A 26,708-nucleotide genomic window follows, 5' to 3' on the forward strand; every position below is an offset into this window, starting at 1 on the left:
GTCATTTTATACAAACAATTGTGAAAATTTACATTTAGTGTATTAGATTATAGCTGTTTAAAGTTCTAAATAAAAGATCAATGGTGAAAATCACGTGTTTAACATTTAGGGACAAAATGGTCACACTTATTTCCAAATACTTTAATGAAATAACTTGTATTTTAATGGCTTAATTCATTAGTTGCCACACTTTAAAGCTTGGCTGTTGTCCAGATTTGACCCAATAAAAAAATCTGCAAGAGAAATTTCTTTTATACAATTCTCCAGCAATTCAAACCACAATGGCACTACAAAAAAATTTCAGACTAAGAAATGGCTAGCAGTTTGTTACTCCAATAGAAAATGCCAAAATAACTCAATGCTCATATACACACATTCTTTAATCAGTACACTTGTTACTGTTGGATACTAAATTAAACCACATGATTGCAAAATAGTCATTGTGCTTGTGGTAGATGAAAATCCACGATGAGGCTAAAACTAGCCTATAGTAATGCTTTAGTTTTCCAAAAGTACAGTCCGAAGCTGATCCTCGTCACTCAAACTTATGGTAGCTATGGCGCCATCGTTAAACTCAAACGAAGTCCCGCCATCAACCACCATGCATGCATCCCAGCAACGTGATCGAACACATACTCTAAAAGGGAACCAAAGAAAAAACATTTATCACATTTAGGTTTGTTGGTTTTTGAACTTTGCAGAGTCCACTGACTTGTTGGCGAAGCCTCTTTGTTGACTGCTGGAGAAAACCCTGTTCACAATTGGCTCCCTGATGCTGAACAACAGCCGCCTGTCCTCGGGGCTGAACACCAGCGACTCATTGTAGGCATCAGTAACTTGGCATCACCAAATAAGCACAATAAATGCATTGCCAATCATTGACTGGTGTAGGCGCCAAATGATTTAGCTTACCTTTTTCAATGATTTCATGATTTAAGAGGAATTCAAGATGAGCCTGTGCCTTCCCTATACAAACACACATTTCAAGAGTCAACTTTGTAGAAAAGAAAACATGAAATTGTTTGAATCAAATTTCCTGACCAATTTCCAAAACTTCTTCCACAGCTTGTTTGGCCAACTTGTTAATGTTGTATGACCTAGAATCAGAATGAATTACTGGTATAGCATATATTTCTGTGCCACGTCCCAAGGAACTGTATAAAACAAACCATTACCAAGCTTTGGACCCAGTACCCGTGCAAACGCTGAGGCCTGAACTCTTCTGCTTCTCCCAAGGCCCATTGTCCACTGAGATCTCGTAGTAGGAGGCCCTATGAAGCAAGAGTTTAACATGACGTTTTAACTTCACCCTGTGGTGGACAGATTTGGGTGAGCGGTGGACAGAGGGATAAGGGGATCGCGCATTAGTGAAGGATGCAGATGGTTGGAAATGCACATGCATGTACCATTTACAATCATACACTCAATATAATCGTGTTCTGGAAAATATACCTGGAGGAGAGCGACTCTCCAATAAAGATTTCATTCAGACTTCTGACTGGAAGGAGGCATGGCTGCGAGAACCTCTCAGGTAGTTCTTCTGTCCCTGCATCAAAACAGTCATAAATCTAACAGGTGACAAGATGCTTCAAACAAAAGACGACTGTAAATGCGTACTGCTTTGGCCATCTGTAGTTGTGTTGCGGTGAGCCTGGTTGTGCTGCTCCAAGCTCAGCTGCTGTTCATGGAGATCCACAGGTGTTGGATTGATGCCTGTGCCTTCAAGATGAAGCCGAATTCTCTGGCGCCACAGCCATCTTCAACAGCGAAACAGAAAACACAAACGTCTTATGCACATAATTATAGATGAAAATCTAACTGAGAAACTAATCAACCTTCCGAAATACATTTCATAACAGTATCTTTTTAAGTAAATTTCGTTCATAAAAATTGCTCTAGCATTTCTTCTTAAGTAATTTGCTCAATCAGCTCAACCTGGTATAATAGTTTGAGTAGAATTTCAGGTTACAAAACTAGAAGCAAAAATGTTCAGAGAAGTCAGTCCACTTTCTTCTCAGTGCTGTATAAAATGAGTACCTGAAATTGCCCTGAAACAATTTCTGCAGAGCCTCGGGAAAGGTATGAGTGTAGCGAACTGGCAAGCACAGGTGACCTTCTGACCTTTAGAAGAGACAGGAATGAATACAATGTTAAAACAATATAATATATGGTGTAGTGATGGTGTAAATTAAATAGACTTATGTATTCCTAATTGGCCACAGTTGACCGAAGGGTGTCAAACTTTGATGGTGTAAGCAACATTAATACCTCTCAGGGTCTGTGTTAACTCCAATAACCGGTTTATCCTTGCTCAAAACCTTACTGGCAACAAGTAGCATTGTCCCATCACCTGACAAAACAAACTGCAGTTAGGTGCACTGTGTGCAAATGCAATTGTCTCTCACGCTATTGTTCATTAAAAAAATGTTGTCTACATGGGTATGTTTTATTTGTGAGTGAAGGTTTTTCAGCTTAGTCTGGTTAAATTAAAACTTGAAGTTCTATATGGAGCTAAATGGACACTTTGAACACACAGATAAAAGCATCATAATTCCTACCTCCAGCTGATATAATTGCATCTGCCCATCGCACAACCTCTTCATTATATTCTCCTCTCTTTACAACTCTAACGTTGATATCTTCTCCCCTGAAAATAGAGTAAAAACACCCAATAAATCTGAGTATTTTACATATATAAAAAGTTGAGTTTTACCTCAAACTCTTGACAATGTGCTCAACATTGTTGGTGTGAATGTTGTGTCTTTCCAGAAGGCCACTGTAGCTCGAGCCTTTCAAAGCAAGCTACAACACAGATTTAAACACAGTTGATTTAACATGACATGCTTTAAAATGTTGCGCAGTCTCACCAGTTGTTTCAGATCCTCTTCGCACAGCCCCGCGTATCTATATCTCTGCTGCTCAAATTCGTAGCGTGTTGTTTTTGTTACCACGGCCACTTTTTCAGGTTTAAACCCAGCAGTTGGTTGGGACGAAGGGTTAAATGGGGTAGTGTGAATCTGGCGACGTGACACTCCGCACAGCTGAGCAAAAACGCGGTGTCCAGCGCACACCAGGTTCACCGATGACCGCCGAGGCATTCTCAGCACCACCAACATAAATTAATCAGTCTGCTGTTTATAATAATTAAATTGAGCGTGTGCGAGCCATCGTAGAGTCCGGGGGGTAAAAAAAACAAACCGATCGACACACATCCACAGCCTGCCAAAGAAGGTCACAGAGTCTAGAGAATCTTTTACAGTTTGTCATAAGCGCGGGTATTACATTATGTCCGGTAGGAATTCGCGGGGTTGTGCTCAGGGTGTAATGTCGCAAAAAATCAACAAGTTCAATTATGTTTGGTCTTGTTATGCCTGAGTGTTACCATAAAGCTAAAAGTGGCTAGCAGCTTGCACAAACTATTCACCAACTGTCTCTACCGCCGGTCAACACGGCCCAATTTGACTTTTTCTCACCACCGAGAAGTCTTCATTAAGCTCAAACTGAATTCAAGAACCAACGCATTAGCTGGTCAATAATGAACGTCTAAAATGAGGAGTAGCGCCGTGTGGTCGCTCCCTGTGCAGCTCGCAGACACGCGCAAATGCACTGTTTGCGGGGAATTGACCGCGCATGCGCAGTACTTTATCAAACTCCAAAATTGCTCTTTAAACAATTATTTAACAATATTATGACACTTTTATACTCACGTAAAGACGATAGCTGTTGATTAAACTATTATGTTATTTAGTTACCGAAGTTTGTGTTTATTTAAATACGTATTACGTCACAGGACAGAGCTGGACGTGCTGAGTTACTTGCGCGTGTTATGGTGTTAGGTGATGTTTATGTTTCTACCTGTGTTTGTTTCGGAATGTCTGCTCTGTGTGTATATATTGTTAATCATGTAATATATGTACATACGTTTGCAATAAAAACGGGGGGGAAAGGGCTACGTGCGTGTGGCTGCATGATCTTACAGTAGACGCGTAAATTCCGATTGGTGTCGACGCTATTTTAAAAGATCCATGGTCTCGAATGACATTGGAGTTTCCGGATTATCCCTATGGGTCTGTGTCGTAGTTTGTGTTCATTCATCGATAAGTGTTGAGCAACTCTTGGCTTTTTATTTCCCTCTTATTTCCCCTCTTTTCCCTCAAGACCTATTACCACACACAACATACTTCCGGTAAGCCTATCACAGTAAAACGTATCTGCTGTATAAACAGATAACGCCAGACGATATTATAATAGATCCATGGCCTGAACCCCATATTACAGTTACTACTACTACTACTACTACTACTACTACTACTACTACTACTACTACTACTACTACTACTACTACTACTACTACTACTACTACTACTACTTCTTCTTCTACTTCTTCTTCTTCTTCTTCTTCTTCTTCTTCTTCTTCTTCTTCTTCTTCTTCTTCTTCTTCTTCTTCTTCTTCTTCTTCTTCTTCTTCTTCTTCTTCTTCTTCTTCTTCTTCTTCTTCTTCTTCTTCTTCTTCTTCTTCTTCTTCTTCTTCTTCTTCTTCTTCTTCTTCTTCTTCTTCTTCTTCTTCTTCTTCTTCTTCTTCTTCTTCTTCTTCTTCTTCTTCTTCTTCTTCTTCTTCTGGAGGTTTATGGCTGTTGGCAAACTTTAAAAGGCGCATTCTCCAGTTTGATAAAGTCCTCCTTTCTTCTTTCCCCGTTCACAGTCTCCTCACACGTTGTCTTGACCCTCTTCACAGCTTCAGAATACAAGATTTTATTTTCTTTCCTCAGATTATCAATCTGATCTTCCATTTTTCTTCTTGGACAAACAGACGATCTGACAAATTCACACTCAAACGTTCCACAATTTGCACATCTCTTTCTTCCTCTGCACACCGACGCAACATGGCCATATTCTTGGCAAGCAAAAGATTTTACAGGAGGTTGATCAAAAGGTCTTATTCGATAATTCGATAGCAGATATAATCCAAAATAATCTTTTCCGGGAGTTCACCTCGAAAAGTTAAGCAAATTGTTGAGCTGTCCTGCTTAGTTCCATCCACAAAACCCTTCATACGTCGTACTCCACAAACACCATCAACATTGAGGAACTCATTTTCATTAAACAAGAGTGGAACTCTGCTGACGACACCTTTCATCCTCATAACTCCATCCAGTTCATTATTCAATATTTCCAAAGCCAGTGCTTTTGCCTGCTGCCTCTTTGTTTTACACTTTATTATGACCATTATATATGACCGTTATCCTGATGAAATGTATGTCTCCAATCTCCTCACCCACAATCTTGCCAACCTCGTGTGGGTCATTAAACATCCCTTCACTCGTATCAGTTGCCACCACACCGACCGTAAATTCTCCTTCTCCTCTACTTGCTTCACTCAAACTAAATTTTTTTTTGCTTCTTTTCTTTTTAGTCACTATCCGACTCCATTTCCGCCTCGACCTGCCGCCCTATCGCCTTTGTTTTTCATATTACAGTTACAAATCCAGTTTTACAGATTATACAAATGCTCTTCCAAACCCGGTTCTGACAGGACCTGGGGTATCTGTTTTCTGGGTCTGAATTACAAATACTTAGACATCTGGATCGATGATAAACCTTCTTTCAACCAAGGCGAACAAGAGCTGACAAATATTCCCAAATCCAACTAAAAATGTGCATCTCTCTTAACTGTTACAGAATCCAGGCTACATTTCTCTCAGCTCTGGATTATGGTGATAATGTATTAATGCATTCAGCAACAGTTTTATAACCTTTGAACTCAGTTTATCACTCAATATTAAGATTCATTACAGGGGAAGGATACAGAACTCACCACTGTCTGTTATACTCTAAAGTAGGATGGTAATCATTGAATGCAAGAAGAGAACAACACTACATTTCATTTATTTATAAAGCTGTCATCGGATTGGATTATTTAAAATGCTTGCTGAACATCAGATTAGATATTCACAGATTAAGATTCAGGGACATGCTTATTTTTGAGTCACACGGTATCAACACAGAGTTTGGGAAAAAGGTTTTTAGCAACTTTGCCCCATGGTTATGGATATGATTTACTTGCTCTTGTTTTAAATTATTTGATTCCATATTGTGTATTTTATCAAATTGTTTCATTTATTTGCAGATCATTTTATTTAATGTGTATTGCCATCTGTATATCCTGTGTTTGTTTAATTTGTAATTGTGTAAATGGTTTTATGTTTTGACAAGGTGTTTTTGTAAATGAGAGCTTGCTCTCAAGGGCCCTCCCTGTATAAATAAAGATAATAATTATGATAATAATAATAATAATAATGATAATAATAATAATAATAATAATAATTATAATAATAATTATTATTATTATTATTGTAATAAGTGTAACAGATGTAAATCACTATTTTACATTTTGTTTAAATAAAATAAATGCGCTGGACGGAAGTCTGGGAGTCTCTTCTGAAGCTTTTGCCCCTGCAACCTGGCCTGGATATGGTCAGGGTTAAGGGGGAAATGTTAGGTGAATATTTATTAAAAATCACATTTTCATTCATTAGTGCGACTGAATACTATATTTGTAAAACTCTTTGACCTATTTTGGGGGGTATTCTTCATGACTAATTATATTGAATCTCACAGGGGAATATGTTTCCATACCGTGTGAGGTCAATTATTACTGCACAAGCTCTACTTTTTGGGCTAATTGTGGTGTGCCAATTTACTTTGTGAAACTGCTACAAACTAACAAGTATCCAATGAGGTGATGTTTATCTATAAAAATTGCAATAAGTTTCACATTTGCCATATTAGATGTACCCTGGTTGTTGTGTTTATGACTAAAGTAGAAGCATTGATCAGTGTTTGGAAAAGTAAGGGAAAATTGAGCTAAATCGAATGTAAATAAGCTAGAGTAAAACAATAGTAGCCTTTTGCGTCTTGTGTTCATAAATACATTCTTACCTATACAGCTGTAGAAGTATGTCACAAGGCAATAGAGTGATATGGGAGGATCCTTTGTCTCCCTCCTAAACTCTGTCCTGTCTCTCCTACATGTCACCTTCCCTACACTTCACAGACGGGACGAGCAGCCAAACAGCCGGTCACTCAGGATATCACCAGACTTTCAATACACTGAAGACCCACAAGCAGGAGGTATGTCTGATTGTGACTTTTTATTAATTTTTTACTCTATGTAAAAGTGAGTTTGTTGTAATCCACAATTACGTTATACTTATAATATATTATACAAAATAACAGATTGTTGCTGACAAATTGGTTTGCTGTAGCAAGATGCAGCGCATCAGAGAAGGCATCCACATTCGCACAATGAAAGCCAAAAGAAAAGTGGAGGAAATCTCCAAAGAGGACATACGGGCTTTCTTAAAGAAGAATGCCTTTGTGCTCTTCACAGTTGGAGCAGTTGTAGTAGGTCAGCAGACGTAATGTTTTTATTTCTTACTACATTTTAACCATAGCTCTTTAAGGGGTTTCCTCCTTTCTTTTTCTAGGAATAATCCTGGGCTTTGCCCTCCGGCCTTATAAATTGTCCTACAGGGAAGTGAAGTACTTCTCTTTTCCTGGAGAACTGTTGATGCGAATGCTTCAGATGCTGGTGCTGCCTCTACTCATCTCCAGTCTAATCACAGGTAGCATTGTTTTGCATAGTGTTTTATTTTTTTTTAATTTACAATTTGGAAATCATTATTACATTTAAAAAATGTCTTCTATTTTGTTTTCCACTTAATTTTAGGAATGGCTGCTCTTGACAGTAAAGCTTCAGGCAAAATGGGCATGCGAGCAGTGATTTATTACATGACCACAACTTTCATTGCCGTCTTTGTTGGGATTTTGGTGGTCCTCATTATTCATCCAGGAAAAGGATCCAAGGAAGAGTTTGGAATGCAACAGACAATAGAACAAGTTAGTCCAGCAGATGCCTTCCTAGATTTAATCAGGTATTCCACAAGTCAGATATTTTTCATAACATTGACCTATTTTCATTTGAAAAACGTCTCATACATTTACAATTATTTCAGAAACATGTTTCCACCTAATTTAGTCCAAGCGTGCACACAGCAGGTGAGTGAAGCAAAACCATCTTACCTTTTATGTTGGACAAAGTATACCCCAAATATGCTAAGAATAAACTCAGTTAAATGTGTACAGTGCTATATATAACCAAAACATGTGCGTTGTTGTTGTTGTTGTTGTTGTTTGTTTTTTAAATTATTATTATTTTTAAAATCCCATACACAAGGAGGCAGTAAGGAACAAATTTCAACTTAGGACATTGCTTAGTTGTGCTTCTAGTTCAAATTATTTCTCCTGCAGCAATAGTTATTTATTCTCAAACATGGAATATACAATTTAAAGAACATAACAGTGTCAATAATAGCATTTGGTGTTTGCTTTTCTTCAGCAGATTAGGTGTGTCTTTTCTTTTCTTCTAGTTTAAAACCAAGTATGGGCAGAGAACATTTCACGTGTCAGTGACAGTGAATGACACACTCCTCAACTCGACCAATGGCACTCAGGAGCTGATGGAGTTCACCCGGGAGGAGGTGATCCCGGTGCCGGGTCAAGTCAATGGTGTCAATGCCCTGGGGCTGGTAGTGTTCTCCATGTGCTTTGGTTTAATAATTGGCAACATGAAGGAGCAGGGTCAACTCTTGAGAGACTTTTTTGACAGTCTTAATGACGCCATCATGCAGCTTGTTGCTATAATTATGTGGTAAGATTTTATTTATAACAGAAACAGTGAAATAAATATCCAGAGGTATCTGACTGTCCCGTCTGTAGGTATGCTCCTGTCGGGATACTCTTTCTTATCGCAGGGAAGATTGTTGAGATGGATGACCTGACGCAGATGGGTGGACAGTTGGGCATGTACACCATCACAGTCATCATTGGCCTCCTCATCCATGCTGTCATTATCCTCCCCACTCTCTATTTTGTGATTACAAGGCAGAACCCATTTATCTTCATTGCTGGGCTTCTGCAGGCTTTGATAACTGCTCTAGGAACTTCATCTAGGTGAGAAAATAACGACAGTGAAGTTGGTTGTCAGTGTTTTCTTTGTTTCCAAGAGACAATATCATAATTTTTTATCATTTAGCTCAGCAACGCTGCCCGTCACCTTCAAATGTCTGGAGGAAAACAACAGAATTGACAAGCGAATCACTCGTTTTATCCTGCCTGTTGGAGCCACCATAAACATGGATGGAACAGCTCTGTATGAGGCACTAGCAGCGATCTTTATCGCTCAGGTCAACAATGTGGAAATGAACTTTGGTCAGATAATTACAATTAGGTAAGAGATGCATGTCCAAGAGTCAAAACATTCATCCTTAAAATGTACTGATATGTATTGTTTCGCTGTACTTAGTATCACGGCGACAGCGGCCAGCATTGGTGCTGCAGGGATCCCTCAAGCCGGCTTGGTCACCATGGTGATTGTCCTGACCTCTGTTGGACTTCCAACTGATGACATCACCCTCATCATTGCAGTTGACTGGTTCCTGTGAGTCTTTCTCTTTATATAATCAGATGAGATATCCTACTCTGCATATCTTCTGAATCATCATTGTTAAAAATGAGTCAAAAGCAGCTTTGTATCTGCGTTCTAACACCCAGTGACACACTTCTCCGCTGTCCCAAGAGTCTTGTTCCACATTATCCACTTTGTATTAAATATTTTAAAAATGAGCTTTAACATAGAAGCATAATTAGGTTTCCCAAATTAATCATTTCAATTAGAATACCCTTCCCAGAAACTGCTCAGCTAAGTGGGGTAATAGAAGATATTCTGCTACTAAGTAAAGGCTGCATAGGAGTGAGATTGAGGGAGCCTAATAATAAACTAGACATATATGAACACATAAACCAACATTAAGGTTAGTATTTTAACCAGCTCTATAACAATCACAGCAAGTGTATAGTTTATGGATCAGAAACTAAAATGTAGCATATATTTACTTTGAGGACTAATAATACAAGTACCTCCTATATATAATCTAATCTATGCAAAACAGGAGAAATTAAAAATCCATGAAGCCAAGAGTTTTTACTGACATGTTGTTATCTGCAGTGACCGTCTGCGCACCACCACAAATGTTTTGGGTGATTCCATTGGAGCAGGCATTGTGGAGTTCCTTTCCCGACATGAACTCCGCAGTAAAGACGTGGAGATGGGAAACTCTGTGCTGGAGGAAAAGGAGAGGAAGAAACCGTACAAACTTATCCCTCAGGATTGTGATCTGGACAATGACAAGCGCAGGCACAGTGAATCTAATGTGTAGGTCCTGATTACAAATGAGGAAAAGAGAATAAAGAGTTTTCTTTTAATGATTTCAAGTTTTACCTGAAGCAGAAATTGGTCTGATGTGTGGTTGTTAACATTATAATCAATGACAAAGGCAAGGAATCAGAAAGAATGGTCCTCTATTTAATGTGTGTCCAACCTGTATTATATGCTCTTCATTTAGGTTGTTTATTAGAATGTTTGTACATTTTCAAAAGAATAGTAATATAATATAGAAAGGATGTTAAAATACTTAGTATTGAAAGTGGCTAGGTCTGGTGTAGTGAATTTCTTTGTTGAATATAGTGAAAGTAAATAAAAAGTGTGTTGTCTGGGCTCTTAAGATTAGTCATTTTAAGAGTATTGTCAAATGTCAATTTATTGCCAATTGTCCCTAAAAACAGTACGGTGAGCCGGTGCACATTTGGACCTGTCACTATTACATTTGCAAAACACAACACACCGTCTTTATTAGTGGTGGTTATAGGGGAGGGAAAGGTGGGCAGCCGCCAGGGGCAGCAGGAGGAGGAGAGTCAGGTGCATTTGCACTGTAAAACACAACTCATCTTCAAGATGTCACGCTTCAACAGTCCCATCAAGCAGCCTTCAAGTCTAGTCTGGACTGCGTCCCCGGGCTTATGTGGGCCCATTGACTGTGGCTTATAGAAGTGGTTCTCAACATGGGGGTCGAGCCCAATGGTGGAAATAATTTCAGGGGGTCCCCCTGGTGATATGGGGATTATCCAATAATCTCAAACAAGGCTTGACACCCTTCAATTGTACTAGTAAATGTAGATTCTTATTTGTTGGTCTATCAAATTACCGGTATTGCTGTCCAGAAAATAAAATACAAATCTGAAATATGGCTACTGGTACATTATAATTTAGGGGTCGCAAATGCCAATTGTTGTTATTATGAGGGTCATGGAGGGCAGAGAGCGGAGGGGCTGAGGACAGCTGGTGGAGGGCAGTATGCATTGTTTTCAGCATAAGTATTATGTATAAATACATTTTCAAATATGGCTATATTTCACGGCAAAGTGCAGGCAATCGTCAACAATAAATATAGCAAATAAGCTTATTTTGGCTTCAATTATAATAATTATTAGGTTTTCTATTAGGATAGAAAAATAAAAGTCTTCCAGTGCTTCATTTTGAGGAAATGGAAGCAAGTTTTATTCTACACAAGCACTACCGTTATGCTTAATGTCAGAAACTATGACTTTAGTGACAGCCATGCCCTACTAGGGTAGGAGTTTGGTGTGTAGTCACTGTTGCGCTGTTCTGTGCGTGCCTTAAGATGTATTTATATTCAACAGGGAAACTTGTGTGTGTACCCCTGCAGGCGTCACTGTTAACATGGACAAGCACAGCACCTTTACCTCATAATCTCATGATGCCCCTCTGGTCTGAGTTCATAGCGGGCCCAAAGATAACTGGTCTTTGTCACCCGCGCAAAGTTCATGAGCAAAATGTTTAATGTTCCAGTCTCTTTATATTCATTATAAACAGTGGTTGCCCTATTCTTAGGTTATCTATTTTTATTTTGACATTTATTTATCAAAGGAGCTTTTAGTTTAAAGCCCCACAGGCTAAATGTAACCTCAGTGGCATTTGCTGATTCATCATGCTGCTTAAACAAGTCTCGCACTATCAATTTGATGCTTTGTTTTATGCTGCTGCAACCCAGCGTTATAATCAAGCAATAGTAATAATATAATAAATATAAAAATGGTTATTTCAACTTCCTGAAGAATTCCATTGAGTAAACCGTTCCAGTTTGGGTTGTATAATAAGGATTTTAAATAGCCTCAGCACATGGTCACATTACTTATCGTTCAGATCTGAAAAAGCTTACACACATTTCAGCTGTAAATGATGGTGAATCCGGGAGATGGCGACACACACAAGAGTTTGTCCAGAGCTGTGCGGCACTGACCCGAGAGGAAGAGGCACCTGCGGTATATAGTGAACACACCGCGGATGCAGAGCACTTGGATTTGACAGCGCGACGCCTCCGGTCCAGCCTCAGAGCAGCGATGCGCCCCATGTCAGACCTGGGCCGAGCGCTGTGCATCATCACGGGCGCGTCCAGAGGCTTTGGACGAACCATAGCCAAAGAATTATCCCGCGTAGTAAAGCCTGGATCCGCGTTTGTCCTGGTGGCGCGGTCGGGCGCTGATCTGCGGAACCTGCGGGAAGAGCTGACCGAGTCAGAGGAGGGCACAGCGGGCCTGCAGGTCCAGTGTGTGGAGGCTGACCTGGGGCTGCCCGAGGGCCTGGAGAGGGTCACTAAAGCGGCTCAAGAGGCGGCCACAGATCTGCTGGAGCACGTTTTGTTAGTTAACAACGCAGGTTAGTCCATTCTGTCATCATGAAGATATATACAATGCATTTCACAAGATTTGTATTTGGAAGACGCGTCAATGATAGTCATCGGTTCCGCTTCCTCTTCATAATGGATATTTGAGGACAATTGCCCCTTCAAAAGACACCAAGCCTCCACAGACGTTAAAGATAAACTAAATATGAATGGTTTGAAGTATTTATAACTTGGTTGAAGGTTTTTCTCTTTAATAACTTAGGCTATGGAAAATGTACATTTTCTTGCCTCAAATTTGTATTTGTGGTAAAGTATGTAATATCTGTAGTTATAATGAAAATCTATTGTGGGATCAACATTTCTGTCATTATCTCCTATTGAATAATACAAATAATGTAAAATACATTAATGTTCAAACTCTCGTGTGATATTCTGAGGTTGATTCTAGTTGAAATCTCATTAAGTTCCACTTTTGCCTCGGTCCTAGAATTTAGCATGTTATGCGTTTTCAAGTTACCTTATGTTGTATTATAACAATGTATCCACATCCACCTCACACAAATTTGGGTGCAGCAGTTACACAACAGTGAATATTTTCCACATGTCCCTAATGTGTTACAGATGGTGGAAATGGGGTAATGTTTAATGGTAGAGGCACAATTTGTAATGACTGACTGTTACTGACTTTACTTGCACAATATTACCAGTCCGGCAGACAAGTTATTTAGTTATGTTATATATAGCTTTACTTATTCACATGCCTTTTATAGCTTATATAATGTTGCTGCACTTTTGACACATAGGCCATAGAACATGTGGAATGTGCACATCTAACTAAGAATGCCACAGAACAAATTTGTTTGGCAGCATCATGTGGTAAAATGTAAACCTTGAGGTGATATTAATTCTATGTCGATAATAAGATCAGATGATCCTTTTAATATCCACACAAGGGGAAATTTCATTGTTACAACGCAGTAGAACAAGAGGAAAGGACAGATTATAGGAAGTTTCAAAAACACACTCTTAATAGAAGTTTTATGAACAAAAACAAAAAACTCTTATTAACAAAAACTCCTCCTATCTTAATTGGGAATGGAGGGGGGGAAATGAAAATAAAATAGATAAATAAAAATATAAAGATAAAAATAAAATAAGATAATAATAAAATAATAATAGAATAAAAATAAAATAAAGTAAAAAATAGCTAGCACAAGACTAGGTTAATCACTTAATATATACAATGTTGTCAAGTTTAAATAATAGTGAGGGTGAGGTTTTGGCTCTATTTGTGCACTAATGCTGAGTTTCTGTGCTTGCAGGTTCTCTGGGCGACATATCTCGATTCACTAAGTCCTTTACTGACATGACGGAAGTGAACTCTTACTTGTCTCTGAATGTCAGCTCCTTTATGTGCCTCACCGCCCAAATTCTGCAGGCCTTTCCTCAGCGTCCTGGCTTGAGACGTACTGTAATCAATATCTCTTCACTGTGCGCCCTAAAGCCCTTCTCTTCCTGGGTCCTGTACTGCTCCGGCAAAGCAGCCCGGGACATGATGTTCAGGGTGTTGGCAGAAGAGGAGCCGGACCTTCGGGTGCTCAACTATGCCCCCGGTGAGTATATGGAGAAGCACAACATGGGAGTAAATGGATCAAGATATGAGTCCTTATATTATCATATTAAAAAGGCAATAGAACTGCACAATGGTAATTGCAACAGTAAATTTGAAATGGCCACTCTTGGAATAAAACCTTCCCGTGTGTTGTTACAGGACCCCTGGACACAGACATGCAGTTGGAAGCCAGGATGAACAGCGGCGACGCGCTGCTAAGGAAGTCCTTCAATGAGATGTTCAGTCAGGGCCAGCTGCTGTCATGTGAAGAGTCCTGTGGGAAGCTAATGAAGCTCCTAATAGAGAACAGCTACACATCTGGAGCACACATAGACTTCTATGACATTTAGATTATGTTCAAAATGCACTCATCTCTTGTGCCTTTTTTAAATACAGTCATATATTTTATTTGTAGTATATTTTAAAGCATTCTTGTGTCGTGGACCAAAATGAAAGTGCTTATTATTTGCAAATTTATCTCGCATTAATCTCACAAAAAATGTGGAAACACTTTGATTCTGTTCAAACACATCATTCTACTGGCCCTATCTAAAGTACCAGGTTTGACAAAAACTGGGCCCCATTTCACAAAGAGGTTCAATATAGTAGAAAACTCAGATGTTTAACCTCGAGTTAAAATCAGAACATAAGACTTTTATCAATTGAGCCCAGAAAAGAGGTTTCACCATAGCAACAGTAAACCGGAGTCGGCCATTTTAGAGGAACAGGAGGTCATGTGACCCTGGACCATACTTTGGACAGATTAAAAGTGTTTTAGAGCATGTATTAATACATTTATTAAAATATTGTATAAAGACACATTCTAAAAGTAATAATTTATCTGTTTGCATTGCTCAACAGATTTGAATGCATAAAGATACATTTTATTTTTATTTATAAGAGTATAAATTAATACAAGTCAAATAATTAAACTCTAATCAGGTCCATCTGTGAATGAGGAAATTAACTGTCCAATCAGAGTGCTCCTTCAGTAGCAGATTCTGGTTAAACTCAGACGTTCATCTAGAACGAGCCTAATGAGGAGCTACTCAGATGAGTGACCAAACATTTTCACTCTTAAAACTTTTGTCCAGTTGACATAATTCAACTTTCTTTGCAATGGATACAAACAAACATGAAAAAAAAAATGTATTGTGACCTCTTCTGACATACAGGTATAATTCTCTATCAAGATTTGTGAACTATAGAGAAAAATCTATAGACCTTATATAATCTATAGACCTTTATAATATATTGACCTTGGAAAATATTGGCGGACTTTGGAAATATTGACCTAAGATTTATAAAGCATTGCAAATTATTCCCAACATTAACATCCCACTTGACTTAAATCTATGTATCTGGGACATAAAAACTCCTGCAATGGAAATATTTAGGATGTCTTTTGGCAGCATAGAAATGTATGACACAGAATTAACCTTGGACTGGGCTTAAACGGCAATAGACATTTATTGAAATAAAAATAAAAAAATACATTTGCAGTTATTGGTATAAAATAAATGGTGAAAATATGCCAAGTGATATATGCCAAACCTAATCTGCATGCTTCATAAACTTGTTTGTTGATCCCATTTTATGTCATGTTTTTGTTTGTATTTGTTATTTAATCCAAAGATGCAAATTGTATTGTTCCCATTTCAACAGTACACCTGTGCCTTTAAATAGAAAAAGGTTTTTTTTTTTCCTTCTAAATTTCTATTATTGTTTGGTGCAATGAGTATATTGTGAAGCTAAATGAAATGTTACATAATAAAATAGTTTAATAAAAATGTATCCGTTTGTGTAAAATTGGTATAATGATGAAATCACTATTTTGATGAGGCTTAAAAAACATTTCTGGCCTTTTCGTCTGTAACTATAATGGAAACTAATCCGCTTGTTTAAAAACACAGGAAGTCATTGGTGCCATAAAATGACAGACTGACTCTTTGATTCAGGCATGTGCCGCTGACGGATCACCACAGCTGTCCTGAACCAAAATACCCCAGGGCGCACCCACCCAAACAAGGGGACAGCACCCACCTTGACACCCCACTCAGCACCTCTACCTCCTTGCATTTGGCCCTTGATCACTCCTACTTTCTGCGCCTTCACTCTGGAGGGGAGGTGGTACAGTCCTTAGAGGGGCTGAATTTATTTTTGGCCCTGGCCCGTGTTTTGCTGAGGACAGAAGGGGGCAAGTTAGTGTAGAAGGCTTCTGTAGCTGCAGTTTCTTCAGTCCCTCTGGTCCATCCCAATCTTCAGAACTTTCTCCATCTGTGTGTGTGTTGTCTGCTGGGACAATGACAGGGGGAGGCATGGAGAACGCACAGCTGTTTGACGCTGGGGACAAGGGTCGCGGCTTGAGGGCCACTAAGGGGCTCAGTGCTGGAGATGTGGTGTTTTCAGAACCTGGGTTTGCTGCTGTGGTCTGTGACAGGTATGTGGCTATGATTAGACCAGCAAGGCATAAACCTGAGGATTATGAGACATATTGATCACAATCTGCTGGTTTTCTTTTTTTAAATTGGTGAGGTTTCATGACACCAGCCCACATAGAGTTGTCTAGTGTCATTTGAACTACAGTATGACGTGTTGTTGGATTTGGTTTCCCAGGCCTAGAAAATAAGCCTGCTCAAGATTGAGATGCCTTTGATGTTTTGCACTCGTCAACCTTTATCTGGCAAAAATGGCAAACTGTGGAATTGTTTTTCAAACGTTTTCCATTCGATTTTTACTGCTAATTTATTCATGTTTTATCTGGTTTCTGATGTTATGATATCAGGATACGCATGTAATGTTGTCATGTCAATTTCAATTAATCTAGTAATACACAGGTGTGTTTTACAGTTCAGGACAATTGTAATCATGTGAGTAATTACGTTCAACATTTGGGTCTCGAAGATGGAGCAAACAAAAAAAACCTGTACTTTCAAAAGCATTTCTGTGTTTTGGGGGCTGCATTTGAGTTTGGCTGCTACATATCAAAAACAAATTAGACATGCTATTTTGTCCTATTAAAGAGACTGCTTCAGGCCTGCAAAAACAAAGACGTAAAATTGCTTTCATTTGTCTCTGTCCTCAGCATGGCTACTATGGTATGCCACAACTGCTTCCGACGCCAGTCCAAGCTGCACCGTTGTGCCCAGTGCAGATTTGCCCATTATTGTGATCGCACTTGTCAAACTGCATGCTGGGAAGAACACAAGCTGGAGTGTTCGGCCATCAGGAAGATACTCACAGCACCAAATGAGCAAGTCCGGTAAGAAGAGTCAAATCAACTACAATAACTACCCAAGTTATACAAGTAAATCTTCTCATCTCAGAAGATCCTAGTCGTCCTAAATGTATTGAGCATGAATATTAAACAATATTTCCTAAACATCATGACAACTTTTAATTATCATTGGGGAACATTTTATATACACATTTTAAAAATGTTTATATTTATTTTTTTTTTATTCTAATTTATATTTTAACCTTCATAATGCGTGAACAACTATTTAATTAATAATACACAAATAGTTTATCAAGAATCATTCAGGCTTAGTAATTACTGAATTATTACCTTGACACTAATTATGGTAAGCCTGAATCATTGTTTGTTCAGTATGAGTCAAGTCTTTGTTCAGGCTAATTTAAAGTGTAGTTATTATGAAGTGGTATTGCATAACTGGGCCAAATCTGCCGTACCATGTCCAGTCTGGCTGCTCGTGTGATGTGGCGCATCCACAAAGACACAGGGATTGCCACTGACACCCAGCTGCTGGCTGTGGACAAACTGGAGAACCATGTGGCAGATCTCGGAGAAGAAGACCTAAAACAGCTCAAGACCAATGTGAGCAGCTTCTTCAACTACTGGTCTTATGGCAGCAAGCAGCACTCTGCAGACTACATCTCACAAATTTTTAGCATTGTAAGTCTTCATCATCAGCACCATTGCATACACTGTGAATATTCCTTGTTATTCCCTATAAATTGTAGGTCAAGTGTAATGGTAACAAACTGAGTGACCAACGAGGTCTGCAGACGGTCGGTGTGGGTCTCTTTCCAAACCTGTGTCTTGTCAACCATGACTGCTGGCCTAACTGCACAGTCATTCTCAACAATGGCAAGTATGTGCCACTGTGTGAAAGACATGGATGTCAAAACACAGTGCTGTCCTGTGTAACAGATCTTATGAATGCTTCTTTATTTTTCAGCCAGTCAGCTCTTAACTCTGCGCTGCACTCCAAGAGGAGGTGTGTATGAATGATACATTTACCACAAAACTTTGGGATTCTTTGGTCCAACTATTCACTTATCACATCAATTGATTTACTTGAAGTGTATGCACTTTTGTTCATTTAATAATATATAGCTTTTTATCAGTTAATTTTAAGGGAAGAAATATGTGGTCTTTGCACTGAATGAATGAAGGATGAAACTTGTGTTTGATAAAAAGCTTGTGTCAGCATTTACACAGATGGAAATGATCCCTATTCCAATTTGCTAGGTTTGCTCTTTTTTGCTCAGGATTGAACTTCGAGCTTTGGGTAAAATCTCTGCGGGGCAAGAGTTAACTGTCAGTTATGTGGACTTCCTCAACCTGTCCGCTGACCGCCAAAAGAAGTTGAAGGACATGCACTTCTTTGATTGCACCTGCGAGCACTGTACACAGCACATTAAAGATGACCTGATGATGGCTGCTGCAGAGAGCAAAGTGTGTGAGAAGATTCTGCTAAAACTATCACAATAAAAGATCAAGTATCACACAAATACATGTGTATCCTTTTGCTCCATAGCCCTCAGCTGATAAGGTCAAAGAGGTGATTGATTTTAGTAAAAAAAACGTAGAAGAGATTGAAGCAGAGCGCATTCAGGGCAACTTCCACGAGGTACGTAAAGTTACATTTTTTGGACACCTCTGTAAGATGCGACTGCCGAGTGTCAGTGTTCACAATCCTCTCTGTTAGGTGGCCCGATTGTGCTGTGAGACGCTGGATAAGCAGGAAAATGTGTTGGCCAACACAAACCTGTACAAGCTGCGTGTGCTCAGCATGGCCAGCGAGGCCCTATCCTACCTGCGTGCCTACTCTGAGGCGGCTGACTATGCTCGCAAGATGGTGGAGGGATACAAGTGAGTAGTGTAATTGAGTACTTAACATAATAAAATACTAGACACTACAAGGACGTCAAACCAACACATAAGAGGGAATGTGTTTTTAATAATAATAAAGGTTATTTCTCTGATATAAATAATAGTAACAACCCCAGAGCAGAGGTGCACCTCTGTGGGAGCCCCTTTGTAACCTTGCTCCACCACTCTCAGTCTCCGTCTTAAGTGGATCATCTGCTACTAAACTGGCATTGGCGTGACCTGCCATGTTCAAACGTCAGATTAAGGCTTTGTTGTACTTTTACAGAAAGATATACCATCCCAACAATGCTCAGCTTGGCTTGGCCATCATGAAGGCAGGTGTGACCCACTGGCACGCAGGCCAGATTGAGCAGGGCCACGGCTTCATATGCAAGGCCTATTCCATCCTTATGATCACTCATGGGCCGAATCATGCCATCACCAAAGACCTGGAGGTTTGTTCAATAAAACCTACAGAGAATATTCTTGTTTAAGATTATTCAACCATTACATTTTCTGTATTTGTTTTTGCAGTCAATGCGTGCGCAAACAGAAATAGAGCTGAAGATGTTCAAGCAAAATGAGTACCACACGATGAGACAAGAGGTGCTGAAAGACAACAGTGCAGCAGACAAAAAGATTTAATGAAAATCTCACAAATTAATTGCACCTAGTCTGTTTAGACCCACCACAGCCTGTACAAATAAGTCAATAAATCAGCATTTTTGTGGTGATGACAAAAAGGCTAAACAAGTTACCAGTTATCTAATTGCATTATTGTAAACACACTAAACATATTCACATCCTGGCATAATAATGGTGGCTCAGTAAAACCGGAATGATGCCACTTGTACTGCAAGCGAAGAGGAAAAATATGTGCAAACAAGGATGAAGACAAGCCCTGAGGAGCTGTGTGCTACAGTTTTGCTTCAAAGAGTCAATTAGCTCTACCAAGACTCTAAACATTAAAGTCTTTATACCAAAGCTTATATTGATTTCCAAGTTTTCCCAAAAATATATTTTGTAAAAGCATAGTACGTAGTCAATTAAAAAATACCTAAAAATAAAAACATGCTAAATTAAATAACAGTGAAATTATTCTCACAATATTAGAAAAAGCTTCAGTTGTAGTCATCTAGACTCAGTTTAGAAAAAACTAGACGTTTCGACTCTCATCCAAGAGTCATTGTCAATAAGCGAATTATTCTCTGGTAAGTCCAGCCCATTGGGCGGGCCTTCCTGAAGTGGAAAAAGTTGTTTGTTTCAACAGAAACAACTGAGTTCAGATGACTACAACTGAAGCTTTTTCTACAATGGAACACTCCTGGACGAATGAGGGATTACACCGACAAAATCTCACAATAGGACACAATAATTTACAGTAATATATATATTAACCACTACTTACTGTACACTAGGTTTTTTTTTCCCTTTTGAAATTTTATGTCAAATTTTCACTGTCGCCCTCAAAGACAACCGCTGTTGTGATTTTGGGCATTACAAAAATACATTGACTTGAATTGAAAATTAAAACAGCACATAAACAAAGTGACGAGTCCTTTCACCTGTGTGCCTGTTATTGGAGCACACAGAGCTCCGTGCTGGACTGGCTGTGAGTCCCCTCTGTGTCTCTGTGTCCGTCCTGGGACTGGGGCTCCAGACTCTTTAGCTCTAGCTTTAGCTCCATCAGGAGTTCCTTCCCGTCACTTGAGGGTAGGTTTCCCAGGAAGTACTGAGGTGCCAACTCCACAAGCCTATAGCAACACACAGGAACCAAAAGCTTCGTCAACACTGAACCTCATTTGACCAATAACTCTATTTGGTCTCGATCTAATCATTATCATTATCATTATCATTATCATTATCATTATCATTATCATTATCATTATCATTATTATTATTATTATTAAGAAAGAATTAAGCTAACTTGCCTCTGTCAATTGGATTATGAGAGGTCAGAAATATATACATACATACATATTGGCGCATGGTGGGTAAAGTTTTTGTTATTGATAAGATGTGTTTAAACAAATTAATTGATACAACCAACATAACTTTGCAAAGAAAGTGAAAGGCTTTACATGGACAGGCAATGGCCAGATTACTGTCTTTGATGAACATTATAACATAGACCCTATTTGGACTTAGTGAAGGGCTTTGGTAACCACACTAGAGCTGCACAATATTAAAAATGGTTTCTCTGTGGATGGCCACAAGCATGTCTGAGCCAGTATTAGCACAGTAACTGCAATATGACTTCACATATCACCTGAACTGGTTACTTCTTTAGCCCAATACATCATCTGACCTTTTTTTTTTTTTTTTTCAGCCCGTAGGCTTTATCTGACAGGATAGTACCGGGTGAAATGAGGATAAGACTTTGGCATGTGGCATATGTGCTATCCACTAGACCATGAGCAGCATTCGGCCAAAAAATAACAGCTCAATAAATTAATACATTTTGTAGCAACTCATTCTCATTCTCTCAACATAGACCTCCAACAGCTTACTCACATCTGAGGGTAGACCTCAGACGCAACACGGATGCAGTTGTCCCGGGAGATGGTGAACTCGTGGTACAGGACCCAGTTGGGTGGTTTGGGGGAGGGTTGACGACACAAGTAAGATGAAAATGAATGGAGATGAGCCACATGGCGGTGAGTCAGCAGGAGGTAGTTACCAGACCCATCCACATCATGAGCCACCTGGAAAGAGAATTACAGAACACAACAAGTTGACACAGAACTTAATTACATTAATACAACTTAACATTTATTACAGTATATCTACAGTATTATTGGTATTATTATAAATAGTATTGATGTGATTTACCTTGAGGAAAAAGCCTGAAATGAGAGCCCGTTTGATGTTGGTGCAGTTGTCATGCAAGCCAAATGCAGGTGGAGACACTGGTAGCTCTATTCTTTGCATCACTTCAAGAAGCTCAGCTCGTATCACAACGGCCAATCGCAACGCAGCATAACTCAGGAAGTTTGTTACACACCAAGACTCATCTTGATTATCTGCAAACACATCTACCTTTATGTAAGCACTTGCATTCATTATAATAAACTGTATAAAATAGGAATGTGTGAAAACATACGTTCTATGAATGCAATATAAATGTTGATAAGGGTCATGTGATCCCCCTCAGTGTGCATTAGAGGTCGCCAGTAAGTGACGGCATCCTGCTCTTTACTGGGATTAACCGTAACAAAACAGGAAGGTGCTAGAGCAGAGAGCAAATTATCATTAGGACGAAGTCTAAGTAACAAAATCAGTGTTGTGTGAAATCTATTCACCCGTCAGCATAGCAGCAATGGTCAGCAGCTCATCAACACAGTCGTACTCGCAGGCCGCAATGAGGGCTTTGGCCAGAGGCGGCTCCAGTGGCAGCTCCGACATTATAATACCAACTTCAGACAAGTTCCCGTCATCATCCAGTGCTGCCAAATAGTCCAAGTCTTCCAGGGCCTGCATTAGTGCCTCAGGAGCTGGAGACAGCAACATACGCAGAGTTATGATGTGCTGTGAGTTTGGCCTGAGTAATTGTTGTACCTGGTCTGTCCAGGAACTTGCACTGTCCCATATCAGCAATATCAAGCCTCTTCAGGAGCAGCACCAAATGACTAAGGTCTTCATCCATCACCCCGGGACAGTGAGCTTCTCCCATCCCCTCATCATAAAGGGTTTTTGGATAAAGACGAACACATAACCCTTAAAGATGTAATCATTTATTATGACTGTTCTAACATTAGTAAATCTATTTCATATAATACAAATGCAGACAAACCTGACAGGGGACTGTTCACCCTCTGAGTGCGAAGATCTGCCTGCTGTTTACTGACTGCTCTCAGTATTTGGGAATTAGCTCTGATTTGTGGATTGTAAACCTGTTAAAACAAATGTGTTTTAAACAGATCTTTTAGTTTAATTATCGTCTGCTTTTACAGACAATAAATGAGTTAAAACTAAATAGACTCACAGTTTTAAGGTGGAGCCCTGTGTCAATAACGTAGCGTATTCCGGGCACAGAGAAAGACGCCTCGCCGAGTGTGTCTGTGAGAATAACTTTTCTTCTCACTGCAGAGGTGTCAGTTGTCAGCACTGAGTCATTGAGATCATCCCTGACTTCAGGCTCACAATCATAGACTCGCTGTGTCTGAGGCCCTAGGCCACAGTGAAGTGGGATGATCCGAAGCGCTCCAAGCTGTGGGCTCAAGGCAACGCTCTCCTTCTCCAGCAGGGCCCCACACTCTTCAATGCTCTACACAGTCATACATTAATACATGTTATTGTTACAGTTATTGGTAAATGGTAGTACTGAAAATAAACAGAATTTTAACTAATGCAACTACATAGTACATCAGGTGAACCTGGTTAAAATTCTAAAATAGCAATGCTTTTGTTATGGATTATACAAAGATACTATCAAGACACCAGACACCAGCGCCGTCTCAGGTGTGGTGTCCCTGTTTCACATCTTTAGACAAAGTGGCGAAACTCCCAAACTGCTAGTAATTGTTAACAAAAACTGACATTACATGGCCCTACATTTTAATAAGAATAATGTTTGTACCTGTGAACTGGCCAAAAACATCATGATGTCACCTTCCTCTCCCCTTCTGTGCAAATCCAGCACCATGTGACAAGCTGCCATCACAGGCTCCTTCCCAGGTAACACTTCTCTGTACAATATCTCCACGCGGTCGCCTTCAAAAGGCTGAGGACCCTCAGGCTCCTCTGTGGGATTAGTTGTAGGATCTTCTGTAATGGGACTATCCAGTGAGAGGTGGGGCACAGTTGGTCCTAGGAAAGAGGAAAGGCGGGGTGCTAACGTGGGATGTGTAAGGAGCACAACACGAAAGTTGTCTGGTCTTTGCTGGCAGACGTCACATAGCAATCCCAACAGGACATCGGTGGGGACAGTGCGCTCCTGAACTTCGTCCAACACCACTATGCCGTACTGATGAAGGAGCGGGTCAGACATCATCTCCTCCAGGAGATAACTGTCACTGACAAACCTTTAGTGAGAGAGGAACAATATTAAATACGAAATGTTTGCCATAGATGTGTAAATACAAGAAGAGATTAAAGAAGGGTGTGCCGAGTTGTGCAGGGTTATGCAACTGATCTATCTGGAAGGTGTAACAAACACAGAGCTAACCATTTCTAAAACAGTTTCAATATGTGTGATTTGAATACTCTGATGTCTGACCTGAGAAAAGTGTCTGGTGTGCAGCTGTCATCATGGGACACCCTGTAGCCCACCTCCATCCCCAAACTAAGGTCCATCTCATCAGCCACTCGCAGAGCCAGACTCACTGCTGCCACTGAATACGGCTGTGAACAGCACACCAGACCCTGAGAAAACTCAAAGGACAGAGCATACTCCAAACACCACTGGGGCACCTGCAGAGACACAGGGGAAGGGAGAAGATTGATTATATTTATACTATTGAGATGGATTTTTAATCACATTCAAAAAGCGGGCAGAGGGAGAAATAAAAATACACACGATTCATTCATTGCTTGCATTATCTCTAAATAAAGTCATTATATTGTTTGAGTATAATCTGATATGACAAAAAGCTTTAATGGATACAAAGGTCAGAATTGAGGTTGCAGAAGACATTCAAATAACTTTAATTAGCTTTTGAAAGACGCTCTATACAAACAAAACATTTGGTTTTAATCTGCAGTTTCCCAGATTATTGATAAAAATATGATATGCCAGAAAAGTGAGTGGGGAAAGCAAAACAAATGATATTCCTTTAGTGCCCCCAGAGCCAGCAGATTGTGTGAGTATAAGCACAACAAAGGAGTGTAATTTGGTCAGAGTTTATTGTTGTCATTCATTAACTTGAAAGAAATGTAAGCTGAATGCCACGTATAAACAGGTCATTCAGAGGAATCCTTTTCTGGTAGACAATAGTTGTCAACAGCAAGTCATTTTCTCCTTGTTACACTCTATTTGAGGTTATTAGGATGAGTGCTGTTGTAAGTGCCTGGTTACCTGGGTGCTCTTCCCTGAGCCACTTGGTGCACTGATCAGTACCATGTTGTTGCTCTCTATCTGCTCCAGGAAGTTCTGCCTGATCTTCCAAACAGGCAATTTTTTTCGTTCTTCTAAAATAGCATAGTAACGTGAAGAAAATGGCAATCCATCATAAGGATTTACTTCCAAGTCTCGAAGCCCATCATCACCCCCTGTTGCTCCATCTCCATCACTATCTGCAGAGAGCAGGGAGGACACCGAAAGAGAGTCTGGGGTCTTTGGCGTTGCTAATGGTGAGGACATCGTCACTGCAGTGAGGGTTTAAAGGAGCACGCTTGGTTCACAGCGAAGCTCTGTTGTGTGTAGAGAAAGTGACAGTCACATGATGAGGAACAAATAATAGTTACTTAATGCAGTGAGGAAGACTTTTAGCACAGGATGCTAACTTTTCAGCACATTGTAAGTAGATTTCCACAGACCCTTTACATGAATGTGCAGCACACTTAGGGTTCAGAATCAGAATCAGAAAAAGGTTTATTGTCGTTGCCAATGAACAGAATTCACAAACATAGGAACTTGCTTTGGGGATTCTGTGCAACATAAAACAATGAACAATGATAAAACAACCTATATAAAATCAAAAAGGGCATGCATTAAAGAAAAACTATTTAAATTTACTGTAGGTTAAACATAAAAATAGACGAGTGTTCCTCTCCACCCAGATCCAGAGACAGTGTGGCTCACACACGTTCAAGAGGCTCATGTCATTTAGACTATAAATCCCGTTTTGTTTTGAAATAGTGTCATGGCTGAACAAGGTGAATATAATGTATCTGCATTCAGTTTTGTTAATTAATAATAGATTATTGAGAGGTCAGATCAGAATAATCAAGTATTTTTTTTCTGAACAGTGACATTTAGAAAACCTAATTTAAATAAACATGCATTATATGATGTCTCTACGCAAAGCTGAAGTTACCTTTTAACATGTCTAGAGATGAGCATAGCCAGTCCAGGTAGTCCACCTTCAGTCGGAACTGTCTGTATTCAGATTAAAAACTGTAACAAAGAAAGTCGACGACAACAACGTAGATTAAATGGAAACTGAGCTACTTCATTTTCTGCGCATCTTTTCCGTAGTAAGATACATTTAAAGAGCGGACTCTGGCTGAAATAGGTGTTGGTAGCTCTTGTCAGCGGCCGCCATGTTTAGTTGTCCAGCTGTCAAACCACGTGACACATTCAGGGTACCTCGGGAATTCAAAGAAAGCGCTACACAAATATATATAAATGCACTATTATTATTAACAAATCGTATAACCGCAGTTTAGCGGGACAATCAATTATGCAACAAACATATTCCATTGCCAAACTATA

The 26,708-nt window shown here is 39.6% G+C and overlaps 5 protein-coding genes across 6 annotated transcripts; 3 read left to right on the plus strand and 2 right to left on the minus strand.

Moving 5' to 3' along the window:
• Positions 1-226: 226 nt before the first annotated feature.
• Positions 227-3,608, minus strand: nadk2 (NAD kinase 2, mitochondrial). 2 transcript variants are annotated; one of them, XM_072454096.1, is made up of 12 exons: positions 2,868-3,608; positions 2,714-2,802; positions 2,559-2,647; positions 2,269-2,350; positions 2,038-2,121; positions 1,618-1,757; positions 1,453-1,546; positions 1,176-1,310; positions 1,042-1,097; positions 913-966; positions 713-836; positions 227-637 (listed from the first exon to the last, which is right to left on the minus strand). In XM_072454096.1, exons 1-12 carry the CDS (start codon positions 3,114-3,116, stop codon positions 499-501), a joined length of 1,335 nt encoding a protein of 444 aa, XP_072310197.1. In that variant the 5' UTR covers positions 3,117-3,608; the 3' UTR covers positions 227-498. The 2 variants fall into 2 exon arrangements, with proteins under 2 accessions (XP_072310197.1, XP_072310198.1); XM_072454097.1 differs by having other exon boundaries at positions 341-637; positions 1,176-1,271; positions 2,868-3,607.
• A 3,406-nt stretch (positions 3,609-7,014) lies between these two features.
• LOC140367570 (excitatory amino acid transporter 1-like) lies at positions 7,015-10,609 on the plus strand. The gene is made up of 10 exons (XM_072454099.1): positions 7,015-7,131; positions 7,237-7,408; positions 7,488-7,625; positions 7,730-7,934; positions 8,016-8,058; positions 8,430-8,710; positions 8,779-9,012; positions 9,095-9,289; positions 9,365-9,499; positions 10,067-10,609. Exons 1-10 carry the CDS (start codon positions 7,030-7,032, stop codon positions 10,275-10,277), a joined length of 1,716 nt encoding a protein of 571 aa, XP_072310200.1. The 5' UTR covers positions 7,015-7,029; the 3' UTR covers positions 10,278-10,609.
• A 1,678-nt stretch (positions 10,610-12,287) lies between these two features.
• LOC140367891 (sepiapterin reductase-like) lies at positions 12,288-15,628 on the plus strand. The gene is made up of 3 exons (XM_072454658.1): positions 12,288-12,634; positions 13,925-14,215; positions 14,374-15,628. The coding sequence occupies exons 1-3, from the start codon at positions 12,319-12,321 to the stop codon at positions 14,562-14,564; spliced, it is 798 nt and encodes a 265-aa protein (XP_072310759.1). The 5' UTR covers positions 12,288-12,318; the 3' UTR covers positions 14,565-15,628.
• Positions 15,629-16,381: 753 nt separating this feature from the next.
• Positions 16,382-20,090, plus strand: smyd1a (SET and MYND domain containing 1a). The gene is made up of 10 exons (XM_072454101.1): positions 16,382-16,654; positions 17,300-17,476; positions 17,917-18,130; positions 18,199-18,329; positions 18,417-18,455; positions 18,730-18,916; positions 18,999-19,091; positions 19,170-19,333; positions 19,620-19,788; positions 19,868-20,090. The coding sequence occupies exons 1-10, from the start codon at positions 16,518-16,520 to the stop codon at positions 19,976-19,978; spliced, it is 1,422 nt and encodes a 473-aa protein (XP_072310202.1). The 5' UTR covers positions 16,382-16,517; the 3' UTR covers positions 19,979-20,090.
• Positions 19,957-26,573, minus strand: LOC140367571 (ATP-dependent RNA helicase DQX1-like). The gene is made up of 12 exons (XM_072454100.1): positions 26,311-26,573; positions 25,350-25,684; positions 24,552-24,745; positions 23,913-24,357; positions 23,319-23,600; positions 23,127-23,226; positions 22,892-23,050; positions 22,636-22,827; positions 22,437-22,562; positions 22,166-22,356; positions 21,848-22,038; positions 19,957-21,087 (listed from the first exon to the last, which is right to left on the minus strand). Exons 2-12 carry the CDS (start codon positions 25,632-25,634, stop codon positions 20,910-20,912), a joined length of 2,343 nt encoding a protein of 780 aa, XP_072310201.1. The 5' UTR covers positions 25,635-25,684; positions 26,311-26,573; the 3' UTR covers positions 19,957-20,909.
• Between the last annotated feature and the right edge of the window lie 135 nt (positions 26,574-26,708).

Source organism: Eucyclogobius newberryi, unplaced genomic scaffold (assembly GCF_026437365.1).
Source record: "Eucyclogobius newberryi isolate DKJ021-1_F unplaced genomic scaffold, fEucNew1.0.hap1 SCAF_2, whole genome shotgun sequence".
Taxonomy (NCBI): Eukaryota; Metazoa; Chordata; class Actinopteri; order Gobiiformes; family Gobiidae; genus Eucyclogobius; species Eucyclogobius newberryi.

What these genes read in the sequence shown, in the direction of transcription:
- LOC140367570 (XM_072454099.1), top strand. Translation starts at nt 7,030, where the DNA reads ATGTCACCTTCCCTACACTTCACAGACGGGACGAGCAGCCAAACAGCC. An exon ending in AGTTGGAGCAGTTGTAGTAG is followed by an intron (nt 7,409 to 7,487) that starts GTCAGCAGACGT and finishes TTCTTTTTCTAG; the next exon opens with GAATAATCCTGGGCTTTGCC. An exon ending in GCTCTAGGAACTTCATCTAG is followed by an intron (nt 9,013 to 9,094) that starts GTGAGAAAATAA and finishes TTTATCATTTAG; the next exon opens with CTCAGCAACGCTGCCCGTCA.
- nadk2 (XM_072454096.1), bottom strand. Translation starts at nt 3,116, where the DNA reads ATGTTGGTGGTGCTGAGAATGCCTCGGCGGTCATCGGTGAACCTGGTG. An exon ending in AAGAGGATCTGAAACAACTG is followed by an intron (nt 2,803 to 2,867) that starts GTGAGACTGCGC and finishes TCTGTGTTGTAG; the next exon opens with CTTGCTTTGAAAGGCTCGAG. An exon ending in TTGTTTCAGGGCAATTTCAG is followed by an intron (nt 1,758 to 2,037) that starts GTACTCATTTTA and finishes TCGCTGTTGAAG; the next exon opens with ATGGCTGTGGCGCCAGAGAA.
- LOC140367891 (XM_072454658.1), top strand. Translation starts at nt 12,319, where the DNA reads ATGCGCCCCATGTCAGACCTGGGCCGAGCGCTGTGCATCATCACGGGC. An exon ending in TTTGTTAGTTAACAACGCAG is followed by an intron (nt 12,635 to 13,924) that starts GTTAGTCCATTC and finishes CTGTGCTTGCAG; the next exon opens with GTTCTCTGGGCGACATATCT. An exon ending in GGTGCTCAACTATGCCCCCG is followed by an intron (nt 14,216 to 14,373) that starts GTGAGTATATGG and finishes GTGTTGTTACAG; the next exon opens with GACCCCTGGACACAGACATG.
- smyd1a (XM_072454101.1), top strand. Translation starts at nt 16,518, where the DNA reads ATGACAGGGGGAGGCATGGAGAACGCACAGCTGTTTGACGCTGGGGAC. An exon ending in TGGCTGCTGCAGAGAGCAAA is followed by an intron (nt 18,917 to 18,998) that starts GTGTGTGAGAAG and finishes TTTGCTCCATAG; the next exon opens with CCCTCAGCTGATAAGGTCAA. An exon ending in AAGATGGTGGAGGGATACAA is followed by an intron (nt 19,334 to 19,619) that starts GTGAGTAGTGTA and finishes GTACTTTTACAG; the next exon opens with AAAGATATACCATCCCAACA.
- LOC140367571 (XM_072454100.1), bottom strand. Translation starts at nt 25,634, where the DNA reads ATGTCCTCACCATTAGCAACGCCAAAGACCCCAGACTCTCTTTCGGTG. An exon ending in ACACCAGACACTTTTCTCAG is followed by an intron (nt 24,358 to 24,551) that starts GTCAGACATCAG and finishes CTCTCACTAAAG; the next exon opens with GTTTGTCAGTGACAGTTATC. An exon ending in CAGGGCTCCACCTTAAAACT is followed by an intron (nt 23,227 to 23,318) that starts GTGAGTCTATTT and finishes TTGTTTTAACAG; the next exon opens with GTTTACAATCCACAAATCAG.